General features: G+C 36.5%; 1 protein-coding gene across 1 annotated transcript in view; it reads right to left on the bottom strand.

Moving 5' to 3' along the window:
* The window catches only part of LOC121074809 (maltase-glucoamylase, intestinal-like), a 90,480-nt gene that overhangs the window by 58,479 nt on the left and 8,517 nt on the right, over positions 1-23,484 (bottom strand). Inside the window, exons 6-25 of the mRNA XM_040567332.1 lie at positions 22,876-23,047; positions 20,832-20,931; positions 19,978-20,090; positions 19,015-19,140; positions 18,013-18,144; positions 17,702-17,821; positions 16,136-16,249; positions 14,995-15,079; positions 13,476-13,593; positions 12,941-13,112; positions 12,126-12,242; positions 11,415-11,569; positions 10,840-10,924; positions 9,854-9,910; positions 9,091-9,215; positions 8,598-8,686; positions 5,074-5,123; positions 3,892-4,062; positions 2,770-2,919; positions 828-1,037 (exon numbers count right to left, since the gene is read on the bottom strand). Of these exons, the coding sequence (XP_040423266.1) occupies positions 828-1,037; positions 2,770-2,919; positions 3,892-4,062; positions 5,074-5,123; positions 8,598-8,686; positions 9,091-9,215; positions 9,854-9,910; positions 10,840-10,924; positions 11,415-11,569; positions 12,126-12,242; positions 12,941-13,112; positions 13,476-13,593; positions 14,995-15,079; positions 16,136-16,249; positions 17,702-17,821; positions 18,013-18,144; positions 19,015-19,140; positions 19,978-20,090; positions 20,832-20,931; positions 22,876-23,047 (2,461 nt within the window). The remainder of the gene's footprint in view (positions 1-827; positions 1,038-2,769; positions 2,920-3,891; positions 4,063-5,073; positions 5,124-8,597; positions 8,687-9,090; positions 9,216-9,853; positions 9,911-10,839; positions 10,925-11,414; positions 11,570-12,125; positions 12,243-12,940; positions 13,113-13,475; positions 13,594-14,994; positions 15,080-16,135; positions 16,250-17,701; positions 17,822-18,012; positions 18,145-19,014; positions 19,141-19,977; positions 20,091-20,831; positions 20,932-22,875; positions 23,048-23,484) is intronic.

Here is a 23,484-nt window from a genome sequence, read left to right as displayed (position 1 = left end):
TTACTTACTGTATAGGAATTGAGAATTAGTTAAAATTAAAACAGTAAATTATTGAATACTTTTGCCAAGCTGAGTATTTTCTTTCAACACATATTTTTGCTCCAATTCTTTCACAGTATTTGGGATGTAAAAAAACAAAAACACTTAAGGACTGAAATGCGGATCATTAATGTCTGGTTAATTATTTAAATCTGTTAATTCAAAGTATATATTTGAAATTTTATTGGTATTTTACATGTTTTAATTATTTTAAATATAGACATATATGTGTGTGGTAAATACCTTTCTGATTAATCTTTTAGTCATTTTTTAGACAACTCAAAAAAAGAGATTCCTTTTTAAGTTTTCTTTATTCTGTAAGCTCACACAACTTACTTCTTGATGTCTTACATTTTGTGCATCACATCATCACATTTATTTCAGTCTTATTAAATGCACAATAAGAAGTGACAGTCTAAAAGGCAGGGCATTAAAAAATTTAGAACACAGGTGGAAGAATTAATGCAAAAATAAAAATTAACAATCACAATTATGCTTACAGCATAATTTACCTGTATACTAAAAAATGTCTTTAGCTGCAGAGTTCCTGGCTGACATTACACATATACATTGACAGTATAACTTCAATTCATAGAACTTCATTGTAAATTCTAGCACAAACTTATAGAGAAAAAAAAAAAAACACACACACACACAAAACAAACAAACAAACAAAAAAACCCAGCATGGCCTAGTCTACAAAACCTTAACATTTATGTAATTTATGCAAACAGAACTATTTTGAACAATGGGACATTACAAACTACAAACCTCTTGACTGAAATTACCTTAAATTGCAGCATGTGGTTGCTATGATATTTAACCTCCAAGCGCAGTGTACCAATTGGTGCAGTGTAATTCTCATTAGCTCTGGCATTGATGCTGTTTACGGTCAGGTTGGCTACCAAACCTGATGAGGAGTATTCTACTCCATCAACAGAGTAAGCGTTGTCGGAGTTGTAATAGCAGGATGGACTATCTGGGTTTGATGGTGACTGCTGCAAATGACAATAGGTTGCAGGTTAGTGAGTGACGCTTGCCTATTGTATTTCATGCTATCAGCATGAGATCCAAAGCTCCCATTTTTACCAGGTAGCTGTCAAATGGAGAAACGTGGGGAAAAATTAATACAACTACTGAACAACAAAGAAGCAATGCAGAACCCAGTGATCTCTATACTAAAATTCAGATATAATCAAATAATTCAGTCAGGAAATTGAGCCCATGCACAATGAAGATGGATTTAAATTCCCTGTATCTGTGATCTTCTGCTGAATCCTGAAACATGGCTGAGTCTTGGCCTACTGAAATTCTCAGAAGTTCCTCCCTCCTAATCCCATTGCCCCCTAGTCTCCACCAGCCTTCAAGAGGATGTGCCAAAACCACATTAGATATTCAGGCAACAGCAGACCAGGCCTTTCCATTGGATTGCGTATATCTTTAGTCATATAAATTATCCCTAAAATATCCACTGAGAATTACATCCTATGTATCAAAGATCTCCTGACAGCAAGGTCAAAATTACTTTCGGTTTCCTGCTATAATTCAACAGAAACACTCAGACTAGTTATTCTGAGATTAGATGAGCTGACGTAGGTTAATGCATTAGCCTTCCACCTCTGCATACTTCTCATTAATTCTGCCTAGTTGTTCTAATGAAACTATGCCTGCTCCTCACATCTGAGCTGCTAATGAATATTTATTCATCTGTCATCAAAATCTAAGCACCTTTCAACTTGAGCAAGTGTTTAAAACATACACAGTCCATAACACGACCAGAATTTGATTTCACATGAAAAGACATTTCCAAATATCCAAAATTGCAAAAAAAAAAAATCTTCCTAAGAATGCAACAAATTCAGGGAACTTCATCCACCCAATTCAGCTGTTGCTGTTTCAGGAACAGCTAACAGACAATTTGGTCTTCATACTTAGTAGATATGTCCAGGCTCTAGAATTTAGATTTAGAGGAGCAGGGAGTAATTCAGCTGGAGACACCTTTTAAAGATCAACCCCGCCAGGGTAGAGTGCTCCTGCATGTTTGTAGTCATAAGATATCCATCAATGAAACTGTGTAATAAAGAATTGTATGTCAGTCATTATGGGTTGGATACATAAGTATCAACAGAGATATGAACAATTTAGTTTGCATATGAGTTATAACATCCAGGGGATTCAGGGATTTCTTCTCAAACAATCTAAAGGATTTTTTTTTTTTTTTAACTTAAAATGTGCTTCAGTGACTATGAAGGTGAGACAAAAGGGGTGAGTCTTACAGGTGCCAGTGAAGCAGAAGAGGCAGTAGTTAAAGATGCTGATATTCTATTCTATTCTATTCTATTCTATTCTATTCTATTCTATTCTATTCTATTCTATTCTATTCTATTCTATTCTGTCCTGTCCTGTCCTGTCCTGTCCTGTCCTGTCCTGTCCTATTCTGTTCTTTTTTTTTTCCAAGTCTGTTATTATTTCTTACCATCTTGCAAAGAATACCACATTTTTCCTCAACTTCTGATACACTTTGAAAGAACTTACATTGTTGCTAACTACCTTAGTATCAGTGAAGTAAATAAAATTGCTAGTACAGGTCAGTTGATGGCAGTGCCCCCATACTAATTATGTCTGACAAATCTGCCTGACTACTTTTTCCACTGTAACCATAACAGAGAGAAAGCTATGATTCTGGAAATGTTTCTGTCACGACCTATTAGAGAAATCATTTTTGCTTACCTCCCAGACACAGCCAAGTTGTTCACATTTTTCTTTTGTTGGATCCTGATTGGGATAACAATCAAACCTTTCATTGATACTTGATTGTTGCGTCCATTGCAGTGTGTAGGATTTTCCCAGTTCAAGCTGAAGTCCTGTTATATGAACAACCTACAAATATTACACAATAAATACTTATTAAATCCTACATCAGATCAATCTTTCCTTCAGTTAGTAGAGAAGCCATTCCTCAGGAACAATGCATTTTACTACATGACATCTCACAAAAAAACTGTCCCGTGACATTTGATATCATCTTACTTCTATAAATGCACACAGCTGAAATTCTTACAAATAACATGTGCAAATAAGAAGATGAACCTGAAAAAAAAAATTTATTTAAAAAATGGAGCTGATCTCATGGTTTCTCTGGAAGCACACATGAATGACAGGGGCACAGCTCTCTCACCTTTTGAAATATGATTGCAAGAGGTCAGAAAAAGTTAAAATATTTTGATCTTGAGTCATTTACTGAGATAACAGGTAACACAAGTGCATGTAATAATTAAAGAGTGTATACAATGCATGTTCAAAACAAGTTCAAAGCAATGTCAGCGCTATCGTTAGTGCGCAAAAGCACTTCTATGAAAACTCCCCACTAGCAGCAGCAGATTCACTTACTTAGCACATAAATGCACTGTGTTGTTGATTACCACTACTCATGCTGTGAAAAATGCTGTACAAACTGATACAGGAGGTTCAAAAAGGGCATTTGATTTTGTTTAAAAATAAATAAATAAAAATCAATAAACTAATGCTCACTGGCAAGGTAAGAATTTTTTACCCTCCTTCAACATCAAACCAAATCACAAAGGTATTCCTCTGACACATCAAATGTTGTTGTGGGAATAAGTGCACAACTAAACATCATGTCATTTTGATGGTCTGAGAGCAAAACTTAGATGCTCTTCCTATACATGCTCTTAGATGCTCTTCCTATGCTTAGTTTAATGTAATTGCACTTGTATTCAGGTACACAATGTATTCTGGTGAAACAGTATTAGTATGGAGGACTATCCTTTGCAATGTATAAAATCCAATTGATGCAATTCCAATGCTTTCCATTTGACTGTTATAATTTACCTTATCTGAAGGATAGTAGGTGATATTATGTAAAGAAGTTTGTGGAACATTGTTCTGAGAGACAGTAAGTTGTGTTATTTCCTGGAGCACCCCCAGTATTTTGATTTCTTCAAACTTCAGGTTGTTTGGATCGACATAACCATTGTTTATGACATTCATTTGTAGAATATTCTGAAAAATAAGGTAGTCATCAGCTTATTACAAAAAAAATAAAAAATAATGGCCCAAGGTTCTCCTGACTTACCAATTTATTTTTCTCATTAGCTCTCCACGGGGTGGTATAAAGAAAGCCAATACTGTTTTCTTAACATATTAATTATTGTCCTGCTTGTTGTTATCATCATAATTCTTTCTTCTTTGTTACAGGATGAAACTGATGCTTTTGGCTACAAGACTTTCAAACTCCAAGAGTAACTAAAGTTTCTTATCTACAAATGATTCTATGATTCTATAAGATTAAATGTAAATCATATATGTAATAGATAGATAGGTATATATAGAGGCATGGTTCTCACTTCTGTTCCTGTGTTTCCACCCTACGCATTGTGCCTATGCATCTTCTCTCACTTGTTGCCTTGTTGTTTTACCATAGCAAGGGAAAGAATACCTTTCACAGATATTATTATCATTATACAAAACAATATTTTAGCATATTACTTGACATCCTGGTCATATGATATCTCTGGACAAAACGGAATAGAAAATTAATCATGAAGCAGATGCTGTAGGTTCAAACAGGACGTAGGTCTTCTCCCTTTTTTGGAGACGTTAAGCTACACTTTTTCAGTATCCCAGATTTGTTTTTTTTTTTTTTTTTTTTCAATTTCACAATTTTTCAGAATCACAAACACTATATCCCTCTCCTTCCTGGCACTGTTTTAACTGCCTCTGATGCTTTATAGTTCTCTCACTCAATAAACATTGCTGCTGAGTTTATGAAGTGAAGGGAATTAAGAATTCTTTAGATATTAAAATTAATTAGGGGAAGAAAAGACAACTAAAATACTTTCATTACATTTAAATTACATTATTTTTGAAATGACTCCACTGTGACTTTTTCAAACACTTTACTTCTCAGTAAATATTATGGGAGAATAAGGAGGGAGAAAAGAATGCCCTTTGACAATACTTTTTGATAAAGATAACAGATGAATATATAATCATTTAAAAGAGAATACTTACAGCAGAAACGTTAAACTCATAGTAAATGTAGCTTTTACTGTTAAGTGTACCTGTAAGGAAAAGAAACAAGATACACTTACAGTGCAGAAAAGAATGCATACGAACCAAGACTGTGTCACCAATCAATTACTAATTGTCATAAAGTCATTCAGAAGATGTTTGGAACAAATTATGTACAAATTACTGTTGGTTTCACCTTGTTCTGAAGACCTGACTCTTATTTTGTATTCTTTAAAAACCTGCATATAGCTCAGAATTGAAGATTCATTATCTTAACCATTGCTGTAGAGGATTCCCATTTCTAACAGGAAGCAATAGAAACATTCACTATTTCTGTTTATTATCCGAGTGGGAGTTTGCCATTGCAAAAGTGTTGATCACCTTCAATATCTCTATAGTATTTGGTATTTCCTCTCATCTTTCTATTTAGATCACACAACTTTTTCCATGAGGCCTATTTTCTAGACTTGTAATTGTTCTTGCTGCTGTCTTACGGTATCCTATTCTTCTACATTTGCCCAGAAGATTGAAATTTGTAGGCAGCTTGTAGGCCACCAAAGCTACAAAGTGAGTGATTACTCACTGCAGATCTGCTATAACACCAAGAAATTATATGCTGGCCAACAACTCTCTTTCCATAGGAATGAAGGAATGTAAACTAGATATAAATTATTATAGCTCAAGGATAAGAGTATGACAAAGTAATATGACTTGCTATGCTCAAAAGTTCAAAGTGGGTTCAAAAGTAGGGTTCAAAGTGAAGCCTTCAAAATATTTAAAGTAAGTGTTTCATGCAGAAAATGACTGTAATATTAATAATGTATGCCATGGAGACATAACAGAGGAAACAACACACCACCAGGAAAAAAAAAATGAAATACAGAAATTGACTACAGCAATCTGTTACTTTTTTACATATGAGAAAATGTAAATGCAAGCAAATTGTAAACTCTTTCTCTGAAAAGTCTGTAACCTGTAAGTTTTGGCCAGGAAATAGAATCACAAGATGTTTTATTGTTTTGTTTCTCAACAGAAGAGAGTACAATAACAGCTTAGTTATTTTAGATCTTGACAAAGCAGTACATACGGCTGTCATATCAGCAGCCAGCCAAGGCCTTCAATATTTACTGCTGCAATAATCAGCCAAATCACAGCTCTATTTCTTAAAAGCATCCCAAACTTTCACAAAAATCTAAAGAAAACTAGACGCTTGGAAGTTTTTCTGTGAGATATGATTGGCACAGTTAAAATAATAAAAGGGAGTCCTACAAGTCCGACGCATGAAGTTTTTCTCATTCCAACAGATTTTCTAGGATTGCCATCACATTACCTGTGGAGCACAAATACCTTACTTTCTGGCATTTTCTGTAGCTGTCTCCCTAACAGACTGCACAAAACGCTCCACCAGCATCTTCTTTTGCAGCATTAGGGTGCAGAAACCCTTCAAAATAGAGATTTTTGAGCTAAGATTTCTGATGTACATGTCCCAGTAGGAAATACCTGACCGAGGTTGCTACTACGTGAGTGAATCTGAGGGCTCTGACAGAGGTGCTCCAGTCAAGAGAGCCAAGCTGTTCCCTAGCCTTGCCCCCTCCAGCTGTCCGTCCTGACCTTCTCCCAGGGTGGAACCTCACAGTGTCAGCTGAGGCAGGGGAAACAAAGCATAATCACACCTTCTCTCCTGATGCTTTTGTTACAAAGACAGTGACCGCCAGCACAGCACAAAGCATTTATGAATTTAGGAAAAGTGGATACAGTTCTGAACCCCAACAGATGCTTGCTTTCATGCAAGTGGAGTCAGAGCCTTGGGCTTCCAATGAGTGGAAAAATTATTATACCAAGGATAACGGTAGCATTTAGTAACTGGAGGATAAATTAGGAAGGAGAAAAAAAAAAAAAAAAAAAAGAAAAAAAAAGAGAAAGACCACCTAAGTGTCTAGAAGAAGGAGTTTTTTGTTTGCTTGTTTTTCTAGAAGACAGAGCAAGACTGCACCAATGCAGATACCACCTACAGATGGACAGTAGTCACGTTAATTCACATGGGAAAATCTCTTGTGTATCAAACTGCCTCTGTGAGCAACCGTCTGCAGAACTGGGGCCTAATCTTCAGTAATACAAATTGAACATGCCCAAAATATATATTTGAACCTCAGTGGTAGTATTACTCTGACTTCATTTTTAGCTGTGCATTCTTATTGCTGCAGTTCTTGCTATGTTCACACCTACATTTTATTCCAGTATAGCTAAAAGAGAGCTCAGGTACTTTTCTTTTGGACAGCTGTCTATGGACACAATAGGACATGAAAGAAAGAAGATTGGGTCTGCCTGAATCGCAACAGCATCAACTGGCATCCACCATAAACTATAATCCTTAGCTCTGAATGATAATGCAAGATACAGTGTTCTATAAAAGTTCTTCAAAACAATTGTTTCAGAATTAATGTTCAACCTGCTTGCTGACTTCTCCCAAAATATACATAATAAAGGACAAAGGCTGCAAAAGCAGCCTAAAGGACTGAAGTACCCCAAATCCTTTTATTTTAATGGAAACTGAATGCCTACCTAAATCCTCAGAAATACCATAGAAAATCCCATGGTTCAAGGTATTCCATTTTTCAAAACTTCCTTCCCCTCAAGATTAAAATTTCTATTTCTATTTCTATTTTTTCCAAGGTTCTTCCATTGCTCTAGAACTAACACTGATTTCCTTAGACATGCATGTATACCAAATGCATTAATTTTCATGAAAACAGAAATTAATTTGACTGTAAACTACAGGTTGAGGTTTGTATCTTTTTTTTTTTTTTTTTTTTTTTACAGAATAAAACTGTCGAGGTAAGGGTTATCAATGCCAGTTCACCACCAGAGATGAAGTTGACAGGCTTTGGCATAATTATAGTGACTGTCCCAGGGGAAACAACTTCCCTGACTGCTTTTGCAAAGGCGAGGTTGGCAACATGACAAATATAGCCTGTACATGCTTACTTGTATTCTCGTGCACCGGTGTGATGCGGGAACTAGATGGCATGAAATATTTTGGCTTCAATACTGTATCTTTGAGTTGACAGAATCTCTACTGTTTTCACAAGTAATTTAAATAACTCCAGAGAGTTTAAAAAAAAAGCGCTACTTTTTCATTTTCTACCTGTTTGTAGTGTCCAACACTAATTATGTGAATTCTTGCACCCATTGAAACTATTTTGGATCTATACCAGAATATGTATCAATCTTGACACCACAGTTTAACAGTCAGCATGCTAATGTACCAAACCTTAACATATTTGTGGCTACAGTGAAAACATGGGTTGAAAATAATGGAAAAAAATAAAAAAGGAAGACTAACTAAATAACATTTTTTTTCACTTGAAAGTGATGAAAAAGTAATGATATATGAGTAACTATTAATAGGTTGTAACAATGTCCACAATGGCCTCTTCTTGCTCCATAAAATGAGCTGGAGGATTGAACGCTGTAAGAATATTTAAGTTTGGTTTATCGTACTTATTTCAGTATTGATAGCTCACCTGTAGAGTCTCCATCATCCCAGAACAAGTCCCCATAAGCTTTACTGTTGTCATCCAGGGCAATTATAAGTCCCATTGGATTCTTGCGACTATCAAAAGAAAGACATTCTGTCTTACATGTATCTAGACAGTTACCGAGACAGTCTTAACAAATCCTTCCTGTTCATGCTAAGAATGCAGTAATCGGAAGAGTTACAATGTTTGGGGAGTTGTCTTAGATTAGTCCTTGTTCATCTTTATTTTCATGGAAATGGATTAAAATACATGGCAAGTTGAAAAAATGTTATGCAAATAAACATTTAATGAATCATTACCTATATCATGTAAACAGTAGCAGAAGTGAGTTGTTGTTCACTGTTGTTCCCAAGTCTCAAAGTGAGAGTGCTAAATTGGATGGGCTGCTACTGATTTGTAACTTGACAGTCCTGAGCCCATTCTTGAAATTACACTTCATACTAATCTAATGATGAAAGCATTTGGTTTGGAAGCATACCTTTCAGATGTTGTGGGAGCTGGTTGTTGGGTAGGGTAAATGTAGCCTCCTCTCAAATGGAGCCCCAGTTTGTCTGCTGGCAGGTACAAATCGGTCCATTGTTTTCTTATGGGTATTTTTGCCCCCTTATTGACAGGGATGTAAAAGAATGGGTATGTTGCATTATTCACTGTTATGAAACTCAGGATTTAAGACAGCATTCATTTTAACTTTTCCTTTCAGAGGAGGTTGAATTTAGGTAAATATCTATGTGACTCTGGGCCCAAGAAATAAAATAGCCACATATCAATATGTTATATAAACCAACATCTCTCAGCGCTGAGTTTTGGGTCAGTCAGCACAGACAGCTGCTCCTGTTGGGACATCAGATGTGAGGAAAGCCCTCACAGTGGGAGGTCCCAGCAGTGGGAAACTTATTTGCAGAAATGAGATTAATAAAGAAAAATCCCAAACACTCATGCATCATAATGTTTTACTTTACTTCAAGCATGTCTTTGCTGAAGTTTCTATTCAATCATTTTCATTCATTCATTTCATTCATTCAATCATATTCTCATCCCCTGCACTATATTCCACACCTCCATGTCCTTTCCTTGAGGTTTTGACTCATGCGCTTACCCCCTCCATACTTCATCCTTTGTCTCACCATTTCCTCCCTGCAGGCTTTCTTTCAGGTCTCTGTCACTGAAGCAGGCCTGACAATCTTATTCTATCACATAGACCTTTAGACAATCACCCCATAATCTCCTGGGCATTTACTCACCGTTTCATACTCATACCACACTGCATCAGGAATATATGCTTGAATTACATCCACACCCTGAAACGTGAATAAAGAAACAACTGTCATATTTGAAATCAAGTTAATTAATAGACTAAACTTTCTTGTGATGTGTAAGACAAGAAAAAATGACATGAGAAAAGCTCTGATTTTGAGTGAAATTCTGAGATGATGCAAAGATGAGTTGAATCAGTATATCAGACCAGATGACTGGTTCCCCAGATGACTGGAAAACAGGAGATGGAAAATATAATAGATTATATGGGATTTAATACATAAAGTGCAAGATTTTCCATTTCAACAGTGACAAAAATATGTTGTGGGCTCTCTCACTGGAAGTAATAAGTGAAGGGGTGGAGGGGGAGGGGAAGAAGACTAACAAATGTACATTTGCAAGGAGTCCAAAGACAGTCAGTAATGTGATGTAGCAATGAATAATATGTACAATCATCTAGCAAAAAACATACTTCACCTGGAGAAGAAACTGTGTTACTGCTAATAGACAAGTAATTCTGCATTTTTCTTGTGAAATGACTTCACTTAAGGTCTACTCAAGACAGAAGAGTTCAGACCAGAATAGGACCAGAGGACATTTCCTGAGCTCCTCTGGGAAATAGGAAGATCCCATTTTTGTGGTTCACCTTGTTCAGCATAAAATGGGAGATGGAGTGTGATTTCAGGAGGAAATACATACACAGCAGAGGAGCTATAATCTTCAAGCTGAATAACAAAGTTGTCAGACAAACAAACTACAAAAGCTCAAAAAAAAAAAAAAAAAAAAAAAAAAAAAAAAAAAAAAAAAGGAAGGTGGTTTCTAACCAGAGGAATAAAGGAACAACAGCAATAACATAACTTCAGCATTTTATGCTGTAGTCCCCCACCAGAGAAAAGAGTTGCAACTAGTGACTTGAGGAGTCCCCCTTCCCCATGAGGTGGTTATGAGACAGACACCAAACAGCCAAACCTACCGGGTCAAGGACAGCAGAAATAAGTAGCCCGGGACCCCACAGGAACTGCCTATCAACTCCCCACGTCGCTTCATCTGAGTAGAACCTGGGAATTGGGAAGGACAGAGCACTAACTCGTTTTGAAGAACTAGACCATCATCAGCAATCCTAGTATTTCAAGGTACTGATTGCCTAGAATCATGACTGAAAAGTGTCAGGTGAAAATTCCTTCTTTTTCTTGACGTATTCTTGACCTAGTTGTGTTCAAAAGTTTCCAGGTAAGGAAATGTACATTCTAATATACAGATCATGGCCCAGAGTGATTTGATTAGCTGGCAGTAACATTTCATAGCACCTCTTAAGAGTGACTGACAATAATATATGCATATATACAGAAATTACAGATGGTTTCTGATTACTCTTCTGATTACACCAAAATGGTATTTCATGAATTCAGAAGTTGTCTCTCTCTATATATATTCCAACATGCATTTTCGCAAATTACATACCTATTTGGATAGCTCCTATCAACATTCAAGCTGTCTGAATCTTTTATTCCTAATAAAATTACCACAAAGGCTCTTTGGTACACTTACTCGTGCAAAACTGGACGTACAACCGTGTCCCCTTGAGTATGAGCTTTGTAAAAGAGGGTGTACAGGTAGGGCAGCAAAGTGTAGCGAATGTTCAAGTAATGTTTGGAGGTTTTCACCAAAACTGAATCGGCTCCAAACACAGCTGGATCCTGAGGCTGAAAATAAATATTAGATTATTTTCATTGTGTGGGAAATACCCTGCCAATCACGGAAAGTAGCTGCTGTTTGCGAGGAGCTGAAATTCAGTGGTGTGCATCTGCACAGTATCTGCCTTTTGGGCTGTGAGACTTGAGGTCCTGCTCCAGTCTCCCTTAGCACTGCCAGTCCCTCCTTGTCCATCTGCAAGGAGGACACGTCAGGGTCAGCCCAGGTTTCATTGGGCATGCATGCCAGTGCACACTAAAGGGTGCTCCTGAGGATCAGGCTAATGGGTCACAGAGCAGCGAGTGCTTGCCCTCACTGGAAGGGGCAAGTAATGGTGATGAAACTGCTGCCAAATCCGTGAAGCCTCTAGTACATAAAACTAACCCTTCTGAAGCAGAACCTCTTAACCTCTTGAAGGCAGGTTTTCATAAAGAGAGCTCAAGGTTCTGCCAGTTCCAGACTGCTCTGCTATCTAATTGCTAGTGATGGTAATGATCATTAGGGATACTATCAAAGGAAATGTGGTAGTGGAATCCAAAACAGTTTGTAAGAGAAGGTACAACTTACTATGTATCCTTCAGCATTGTGATTCCGGGAAAATGGATAAAAGGCTCCTACTTGCATCCACCGCCTGCAAAGTTCTTCTGTCGTGTCATCAAAGAAACCACAAATATCGGCTCCAATCTTTAAATAAAAGCAGAATGTGTTGCATAGAGAGTACACTGCACCTCTAATCTCTACACAAGACGTAACATTTAAGGGACGTATCAATTCATCCTTCTTTTTTTTTTGATAGGGTGACTAATCCATTGAAAACATTTGTACCTTTCTTCCTTTAACTAGGCTTTGTAAAAAATCAATCAATAAATCAAACAATCAGTCAACTGATTGGCTCCTAGCAGTGTCCATCATTCTTTTTTCTTTCTAACCCTTACCTTCCTGTTTGGTACTCATAGGCATATGTTCGGAAAACAACGCCAAATCATACAAATTTAAATCTTGAAGAACAATTTGGTCATTTCACTTATAAATGGATGCTTCTATTTCATTCAAAAATGGAAAGGAAAACACCACAGTATTTCACATGAATCACTAACGAATATAATAATACTAGATGTAAAAAGTAGCCTAGCATATGTCTGTTACCTGCACGTCTCACCATACACATACAGTCACTGAAACCAAAATACATGGCCTAAACCAAAAATCAGTCATTGGAAAAAAAATGTTAAAATCAGATCCCTAAAGGGGATTAAGGCATAGCTGAAGAGTTAAGATTGTTATATAAATAGCCTTTGATTAGACAACCCATTATCACAGAGGTAAAAAGGTAATGTTTTTCCATTGGTTTTGAAAGGAGGTCACAAACTAGAATTTCATACATAAGGAATTCCAAAGAGGTTAAATTCCAGCATTCCAGGTATCGCCCATTTTATGTGTTCCCATGTTGCTGCATTATCCCCCAGCCAGTGTCCCGTGTGCTTTCCTGATCCCACAAAAGTAGACCTCGAAATCAGGAAGCTTCGTTTTCCAGGAAACACTGTATTGATGACCCTGAAAATGAAACAAGACTGGAGCTATGCAACAGAATAAAGTTAACAGAGGCTTCAGTAGTTTTATATAAAGCAGATTTATACTGACTAATTTACTATAATCGGTCATCCCAGAGACCTGGACTCCTTTACAGTTAAACAGGCATCCTTTAGCAAAGTTCAAGATGTTAAATTTGAATAACCCCTCTGTAAGTCTTTGACTACTGATGCCTGACCCAGAACTTTAGTTAGTAGATTTTGCTTTTCTTGCAGTGGCTTAAATACAGTCTAATTTTGTCCAGAAATCAGGTTCATTAAGAAGTTGCTATTTTGGACGATGCAAACCTGAAACTTTTTTGTAAAGATATTAGGATGCATTCCTTACTCGTTTGTTGATATGGCCATGGAATATCCGTAAAGACTGTGGACATCATAGTGTTTGCCCCACTTCTGCACTGCATCCATACAAAGTGTCTTGGAAAACATGAGTTTATCAAGAATACCTTCAATAAAAGAACATAGATTTTAGTTTTAAAGCATGTTTTGATTCTGAATATTCCAACGTTTTATTTAGTGCACATTCATGACACTGAAGCCTTTCTTTCTTTCTTTAATGTTTCCATTAAACAAATTCACTATGTTTGCATTAAACAAATATCACTATTACTACTACAGGAACACAATTATTTTGTTGGCTGCTGGTTTTATTCAACTTTGCTCCAATGGTGCTGTTTTCTGCTCTTGAGCTTTGTATACCACATGACCATCAACACACAAATAGGAAAAAAAAATCATGCATTACTGCAAACAGCTCCTGAAATGCAGCTTTGCTAAGGGAGTAGAATTTAGTAGACATACGGAAAATGTGTATCAATTTCTTCAGTGCATAAAATAGTTAACTCAAACACTTTATCTTTGCCTAGGTGTGATTAAATGGTAACCACAGTTAATCCCTTCAGTGCCAGTGCTTTCTGCTGGCACCTCTCTTAATTAACCTATACACAAGTAGACTCACTGTCAGCTTTATCGTGAGCCCAAGCATATGTCTGGGAGCAACAAGATGGTGTAAGCAGACTCTGCATTCTCTGTATTGATTATTCGCTTTCCTGTAAGGTAGCAGACTATGCCTGTGAGGTCACAAGTGACCCATATTTGCTCTGTGAGCTACCTGGGGCCTGTGAATGCTGAAGAGACTCCCAAAAGCTAGTTCATTACTTAAAGTTTTAACTTTCAGTCAACTAACAGGTAATCCTTGCCTATTTTCCATCCTAAATTAGAACTGGGGATGCTAAATAGTTGCAATCTAGAACAGATGGAAACACTTTTTGTTTAATTTGAATAATTCATCTGTGTTTGAGGTCAGAGAAAATAACATTTTTACTTCCAAATTTTACAGTAAAATGACACACTAAGCACTGGCTCAAACTGACTGCGATTCAACCTTGGTCCAGCTGCATTTGTCCTGCAACTGACTGTTTACCCATGCAAAGAAGAACTGTACAGCTACACCCTAAATTTCTGAATCACTAGTGGACAATATGATGGTAACGGTTTCCTGAAGTTAGTACTTAATAGCAAATATGAATTCCATGTAAGTGCCGTGTACAAATGTAAAACTACTGAGTGAAAGAGCATCAATATATCTTCAGAGATAATTAAGGCAGCAAAAATATTCAGTAATCATTAGAAAAGTGGTAAAAACACATTTTTTTTCTCTTGATTTATATGAACTGTGCTTTTGAATCAAGCCAAGGCATACCTGTATTTTCTCTCAATTGGAATGTTCATATACCATCCATAAGAACTAGAGTAAATTCACTTTGCATCCTTGTAGGCAATCGCACAGTAATTTGTAATTCATTCTTTTAAATATTTTTCTCTATGATTAAAGAAGATAGACTTACTGGGAGTAAATGGAGGATAGTTTAAGTCATTTTGTGCACAACCCTTATCTGAGCCTTGAACAAAGTTGGATATTTCATTCATGTCCTGAAAAGGTAAGATGCAGACTGTAAGACACAGATGCAGATTGTAATAAAGTTTCCTCAACTATGTATTCCTAACATGTTCTATTCTGTTATTCTTTAAGTAATACTTAGTACTAGTACCATACATTTAGGTAAGAGTGGTACCACTTGGATTCTGAACTGGCTTGTTCCTGTATTAATACAGGTCTCACTGTTGGGCGGAATTCTGTATTCTGGTGAGCATCATTTTGTGAGAGCTACATCTTATCCCTCCAGAAAAAAGAAGCTCCAGGAGGTGCTCACGTATACATTGTTCCTGTGACCAACTCCACTCATTGGTCAAGCTAATGTCGTGAGTAGGGAGCGTGTGTTTGAAAAGAAATGCAGAACCAGCAAACGTGTGATGTGATTTCTGACAAAATACACAAGTTGACTAGATGTTCTTAAACATCTCCTTTATAATATTTTCCAAACCATTATGCTTTCCAACCTAGCTCTCTTTCTTCCATGCATATTTCACCTGGCAGCACTGTAACTGAAGGAGAACCATAAATGGAAGAAGAGAGCAAAGTCAGGATGGAAAGCACTGTAGTTTAGCACTGTAGCACTGGTCTAGTGACCAGTTTCCTTGACTCAAATCATTTGCTCTCTGCGAGACAGCTGTGCAGTCTGCACTTGAAAGACTGACCTGATGGAACCACAGTCAGCAAAACAAGTGAGAGCTACATATTCGGTCATGTAGTAGCTAAAGGACTATAACTTTGCCACAGAGGTTAATTTAAAATTGTTATAGCTTGCTAAAATGCATGTCCAAATATTCAGTAGATTCTTGCTTTCTTTCAGAAAAGTTCTTTATTTTTACGTAAAAGGAAGTAGGAAAAACAGAAAAAGGCTAAGGGGAAGAAGGTTTGAATATCAAATTTGAATTGATATCAAATTTGAATTGCAAATCCAACAGCAAAAGACATGAACATCCTGCAATGATTTCAGGTTACTAACAGTAAACTTTCCTTTCAAATTCAATGCAAATTGAATTTGATAAACATCTATCGTAAAATGAAAGTTCAGAATTACTTACAATCCAGATTCCATCGTACGGCACTGTGTTATAAAACATTCTGCATTCTTCCACCCACCAGCTGGTGCAGTCTGGGTTGGTGTAGTCTGGGAACACAGTTTCCCCTGGCCACACCTATAACATTAAAAAGGAAATAATTGATTACACTGTTAATTGTATTAGAAGAAGATGAAAATTTATATTAAACTTCCTTTGCTTGATTTTGTTGTTGTTCTGTTTTGTTTTCCAATAATAATTTGAACCAGGCCTAGGCCAAACATTAAAAAAATGTGAACAAAACCAAAATTCTCTACCAAAAAGGATTTTCTCTACCTTTTTCCTCTTTTAAGCCCTCTCTTCCACTTGCTCTTCAATGCCTTTTTTGGTACATGGCAGAATATGAGGATATGTATCAAAGTGAATAGAATAGAATAGAATAGAATAGAATAGAATAGAATAGAATAGAATAGAATAGAATAGAATAGTTCCAGTTGGAAGGAACATACAAAGGTCATCAAGAAGTCCAACTGTCAGACTACTTTGTGTCTGACCCAAAGTGCATCCAAATGACTCTGAAACATGGACAGCACGGCATATCAACCACCTCCCTACGAAGCCTGTTCCAGTGTCACACAACCCTCATGGTAAATGAGATTTTTCCTAATATCTAGTCTGAACCTCCCCTCATTCAGCTTTTAGGCATTCCCATGTGTCTTGTCAGTAGACACCAGGGAGAAAAGATGTACACCTACCTCTCCACTTCCCTTGCTCAACGAGCTGTAAAGAGCAGTGAGGTCACACCTCAACCTTCTCTTATCCAAGCTTAACAAACCCAGTGTCCTCAACCCCTCCTCAAAGGACATGCCTTCCATTTTCTTTCATCCTTTAAACATAGTTCTTGTTCTTCTCTGGATGCATTCAAATACCTTAACATCCTTTTAAAATTGTAGAGCCCAGAACTGTATTCCAGATGAGGCTGCACCAATGCTAAATATGGTGGGATAATCATCTCTTTTGACAGGCAGGCTATAACACGTTTAATGCACCCCAGAATACGGTTTGCCCTCTTCACTGCCAAGTTGCACTGCTGGCTCATGGTGAGCCTACCATCAACCAGAGCCCCCAGATCCCAGATTTACATTAACTGAAGTCCATAATTATATATATAATCTCATAATTATATATATATATATACAATCTGATTTGTTTTTATCATTGTGAGATGCCTGATAAAATCAAACGAAGCAGTGGCATATTAGAATACCATTTTTCTTGCATAAGTTTTCAATGGGTTGGCAGGGCTGTTAAGTGCTTTTTTCCCCCTACTATAAAGGGCATGTACTTTTAGTTTTCCTTAAAAACTGTATTAATATAAAACAGGATTGTACCAAAAATAGACACACATAATGTAAAAAAATGTATTAAAATTAATCAAGAAGGGTTGAAATGTATCATATGCTAAGTGGGACCTTATAAACTTGGTTCTCACTGGCTGGTAATTTCACTGGAAGAAGAGAGTTTAAAATGAACCCCCTGGCCAAATTAAGCCAAACTGACCATGTTTAAACTTCATAAAAATGTGTTTACCTCTCCAATTAATGGTGTTATTCCATCTGATTCATTAACCCAGACTCGTTTAGACTGTCCCCTGGTGTAGCTTCCATATTCACTACCATCAGATAGGCTTTTTGTGCTAATAGCAGGATCCTAAAAAAGTATAAATAAAATAAAATAAAATAAAATAAAATAAAATAAAATAATAAGAAACCAAGATACACACCATGAGTTACAGTGGAATGTTAAGCAGGAAGTGTAATAATTGCATAAAAATATGCAAAGTATCATGATATATAGTTATAATGATAGTATTTACAAGGAAAAAATAAATAAATTCTTACCAATATGATAATATATTTTTTTCCATAGTTATGCAGATAAGATGCAAAATTAGGGAGATCTTTAAACTTCACTTTGTCATATGTAAAATCTTTCTTTTCCTCCATGTAGTCAATATCAGTGATCTGAGCATCCTGGAAGAGAAGAGAGTTCAGCTTAAACATGAGATGTAACATGTAAAGGCTTTTTTTTTTGTTTGTTTGTTTTTGTTTTTTTTTGTATATTTTTACAATGTAATTTCTTATGACAATTCCTGCTCATCCTGAAGTGAATTTACTTTTGGGACTTTACTGCAGCCTGACAGAAAATACGCAGTCAGGACCATTTGCAATATGTGCATCTCATCTCACACTTACAGTCCAAATGTATTGTACTGACACATCTTTTGTGCCTTAAAGAATCTGTATTTCACATCAGAATTCAAATGAATGTGTAATGGCATCCTTTCTACTATCCCCATGATGGGTGAGTATTTCTTTGCAGTTGCCTGACTTCTAGAGCTACTCTTTAAATCCACATATTTCTTCCTCAACACTTAGCTTAAAAATAGGGTGTATTCATCTTTTGTACATCAGGCTACTATAATCTGGAATCTCATTAAAATTTATTTGTTACTTACCTTTGCTTATCAACTAAAAATAATCTCTGGTTCCGTAACTGTCCACAGTACACTGAAAAAATATTTCAGCACACTAGCTAACACTAAAAAATAAGTAGATATAGTTTGAAAATATAACTGAAAAGATATTACAATAAAGTGGGCAGATAAAACTTATCGTAATTAAGCCTCTCCTGGTGTCCGATTCTGATAATGGCTCTGCCATTAAAAAGCATAAAAACTTTTGACACCAGAAGTCCATATTTGGTATTTTATTAGAAATTTACTAATTTGAACTGATGTGAAATGAACTAGCAGTAGAACACCACAGTCATAATCTCTGGGCAATTTCTCCCACAGGACTCTGCCTTGATGGGTTGTTGCCCTCCTCAAACCCTGAACTTACATAAGGGAGGTCAATCAGACGGTTCCTCTCCACCACATTCTTCACTTCATCCAAGGACCCGTAATTCCAGCGGCTGAGCTGGAAGCCCAGGCTCCAGTAGGAGGGCAACAATGGCAGTCCCACAAGCTGCAAGTTGAGAGTAAAATTATTAGTTAAATTGAAATTATTAGGCACCATTAGCAGACACTGTGTGTGTCACCTCAGTGCCCCAAACCATTTGAATAATATACACTAAGCTTGAGTGTAAAATGAGCAGTGCACTCCAAATGCAACATTCATATATATATATATATATTTATCTGCCTTCAACTATATTTATATATATGTATATATATATGTTTCCTTTTAAGAAAGGCAAATACATTGTGACAATGAAGTTGGGTTCATTGTCACTTGTCTGTTGTTTGAGGTGTCACTGAAACCTGATCGAACCACAAGAAATTGTGTCTGTGATACCTAATGACCAGAAGATCATGACATATCAGAAAGCACAATATCAACCCTATAATGCTGCCATATGAACAAGAATTTGTCCTTATAGTTAGGGTAAGCCTCAGCACGGAAGCATAAATTGCTGTGTGTAGACCACCTCTAGCTCACTGTGGAAATCAGTCAGGGTGTACAGACTGATCAACTTAGCAGCTACAGACTTCTTGTGCCTCAAACAGATGCATCCTCTCTGCAACAGTATCTCCAGCAATAGTGCTCTGGTTTCAGCTGCCTGTAGGCCAGCTAAGAACATCTACACCCCAGTTTAACCCCAGCTAGCTATTACTAATGGCAGCAGTCACATTAGCAACATACTAACAGTTATTCGCAGATAAATATATAGTGAATCATACTTTCAATTAATAGATAACATAGCAAAGACATAAAAAAGGGAATAATAAAATAAAATAAAACAAAACAAAGCAAAAACTTTTAAGGATCTGTTCCCTGTGTAGTCTCTCTATATAAAGGTACCTTCAGGTACTCCTGGACTACTTGCTCTGGAGTGTTCCCCAAGAGGATATAGAAATCAAGGATGCCACCAATGGTTCTATAGGTCACTGCTGGAACAGGCTGCACTGCAAACTCTGCCAGAGAAGAATGCACAAACCCAATTCTGAATACCAGCTAAATATAAAATAACTTTGTCATACAAATATTGAAGACTAGAAAATTTACTTTAAGGAAAAAATAAAAAACACAAAACAAACAACAATAACAACAACAAAAACACAAAACAGAAATACCTAAGGAACTCAAAACCATTACTTGAACTGGCAGTGAAGGGGAAATGTATTTAGAAGACTCTTAGATGTTCATGTTTGCATTTCTTTACATCCCACAAAGAGAAAAGAATCAGAAAAAAATCCAATGGCACAACCTTTTCTCTTTAACTTTTCAGTACAACTTTCCAGACTCAAGAGAAATGAATAGTTTTCTTAAAGCATACATATATGCATGTTCATTTCAAAGACAAAAGTGTGTTTACTTTCAAGTAATGCTCGCTCCAAGTTTACGCTCTGATTCTGCTATCCTGCACATCTGCTCAGAGCTGTGCAAGGCTTCAGAGAAGTTTCTGACACTCAGGTGTCCAACATAATCTGCTTGTAATCCTGAGCCACTCACTGCTAACATTGCATATTTGCTAAACTATTAAATGCTTACAATGACTGTCATCAGATAATTGAAGACTACATTCATTATGATTTTACATGCAATAGGATTTTAAAAGGCATATTTACATTAACCCAGTTTTGATCTCAGTCCTGCGTATCATTTAAAGAGATACTTAGCTGCAATACTTAGAGTTACAGGGAAAGTTTTCTTACCCATGGCATTGCTGTTCATCAGGAAAACACCAAAAGAGGCTCCGGAGCTGTCTTCCAAACACAGGAAGAAAGTTTGGACTCCATATAAGTTATGCATTGACTTCAAGGAGAAAAATTTAAAAAAAAAATTAAAAAAAATAGAGAGAAGAGGAGTTAAAATATAATAACACTGTTTTGGGGATATTTCAAAATATAACATATGTAGAACTTGAAACTTTTCAAAACATAGCAAACAACAGAAAGAAAAACCACAACACTTTTCCTAAAGTTTTGTTTTCTATTGCCTGGCATTTTTCTCCTTTATGAGAATGTTTTCAATTAAAACTAAACTTTCCTGAAATATAGAGATAACAGACAAGCAGATATGATGGAACTTTGGGCAAGTCTGTATACACTGTAGTACTATTTCTGTGTAATATATGTGCACATCGAGTGACAATATAACTTGACAGGTGGTACAAGATTTTACCTCTCATCTATGTTACTATGAATCCTGCAAGACAACCATTTTTTACATCTAGTGTATGTAAGTAAGAGAGCATCTGTATTCTTTATTTCCATTATATTGTTTTTTCCATTATTACTAGCAACAACAACAATAAATAAATAAATAAAAAGATCACAGCTGTTGTCATAGCTGTGTTTCACCCCTGCAACTGAAAACTCAGAACACATGATGGAAGAGGGACAGAACCTGAGCAATGTGAAATTACCCTAACTTGATTTTGTTCACTGTTAAGTTTAACCTAATCAGCCTACACTCAATAGAGCCATTTGGATAAGAACTATCTTCAAACTTGCAAGTACTAATCATTAACAAGAGGCAGTTTATAAGCCGAACATGTAGTAGAGATAGGAAATAAATGGTATGATTTCTACAGTAGAGCTTGTTTATAGTGAGACAAATCTGACCTAATTTAGATTTTGGTCCTGAACCCTGAGTTCCTAATTCCAAATTATTAACTAATTACATATAGTGGTCTCTCCCCCTAGCTTCTGTTAGTATAGCTTAAATTTCAGCAAAATACTGAAGTGCTCTCTGAAAATAAATCATATGGATTGTTGCTTTCTTATACTGAGGTAACACTGACAAACGGTGTCTGTTGGAGGCTCACTGGTGAGTTATAAATAAATTACTCGAGGAACTTCAATAAAAAACACACAAAAATATTCACATTAACAAAAATTCCTTCACTCATGCTCCATATTGATTTCTTTCTGCACAATGTCCATGTGTTGATTCTGTACTAGACATGTAGGGCTTTGAATGTTTTGTTTTTTTCATAGTATTAGCTCAACTGCCTGCTTACAAGCTTTAGCGAATATTTCCCTAGTCAAAGCAAAGTATATTAATGAGTATAGCAATAAGATCTGACTGTTTACCACAACCAGAAAATGACTACTGTTGTTTGAATCAGCATCTCACCTGATTTTAACCCACACAAACTCATTATAACTCTGTGAGCAAATCACTGCAGGGAGGAACTGACAGACCAACACCATGTGCCTGTGCGCACCAGTGTTAAGGAGAACTTGGATCAAAGTCTAGAGAAGTCTCAGTGCAGATGTAAGATTCTTCTGTAATTATCAAAAATATGGGTGCCCTGGAAATCATTTTGGAAGAAGACTACAGACACAAATAACTGCTGACAGACATATTTTATCTCATAAAGAGACAGCTGTTAAAGAGAACTTTGCCATCATTTGCCAAACTACAATGTTGTTAACTGAAGCAGCATGTGTCATATGTACCAAACTCTGCACAAAGCAAGGCATTAAGACATTGTTATTTATTTTGCTTATCAGTAGAAACTGAAGACTCATATCTTTAGAAACTGATTTTCAACTTCACATCAAGACAAAAATAAAAATATTTACAAAAGGCTATCTTAGGGAACTCTCATCCGTACTATCTAGCTTTTAGTAATAAATACAGTGCCTGAGAAGTTCTTGGGGAAAAACTCAATGGATATTATTAATGTCTACTGCATAACAGTTTTGGATTCATTTGCAAAGAATAGAGAATAATAAAATAAGTCCTTACTCCAGAGGGGCCAATATCCCTGCTGAACATGGGCCAGGTTTTCCAGTTGACATCGTGTCGGTACTGTTTATGCACATGCTCTCCCACCCCATAAATGTTGCTGCTAGGTAGCTTGATTGATAGCTGCAAAAACTGGTCAGCATACTGCAGTGGTCCTATGGTAGTATCAAACCTGATGAAACAATTAAGGAAAAAAAACGGAGATTTCACCAAGAATTGGTAGAATAATTGTTTCTACTCCTTTTAGCTAGAGATGGATAGGCAGGCTCAGGTCTCCATCCAGAGGCCCAAAGGGGACACACATGGAAGGGGACAATGTGCAGCTGCAGCAGACAGAGATGTCCTTGCACATAGGATGAGAAGAGCAGTACCAATTGATCCATAGAATCTTCTCATACAAGTGGCCCTTCCATTTTTGGACATACATTCACAATCACCGCTTCCACCAACGCTTCCCACCCTGCATCTTTTGCACTGAATTGTGAATCTGCTCAGTAAAAGTCAATTTCATTAATAAAGTTTCTTCTGTTAATTTAATTTTGTATCTTTCACCAATCCCTTTCATTACAAACAATTCATATCCCAAATGAAGATTAGGAGAGCTTTAAA

The sequence above is a fragment of the Cygnus olor genome, chromosome 9 (assembly GCF_009769625.2).
Source record: "Cygnus olor isolate bCygOlo1 chromosome 9, bCygOlo1.pri.v2, whole genome shotgun sequence".
Lineage (NCBI taxonomy): Eukaryota > Metazoa > Chordata > Aves > Anseriformes > Anatidae > Cygnus > Cygnus olor.
Note: the sequence above shows the minus strand (reverse complement) of the source record. Positions and strands in the feature narration are given on the sequence as shown.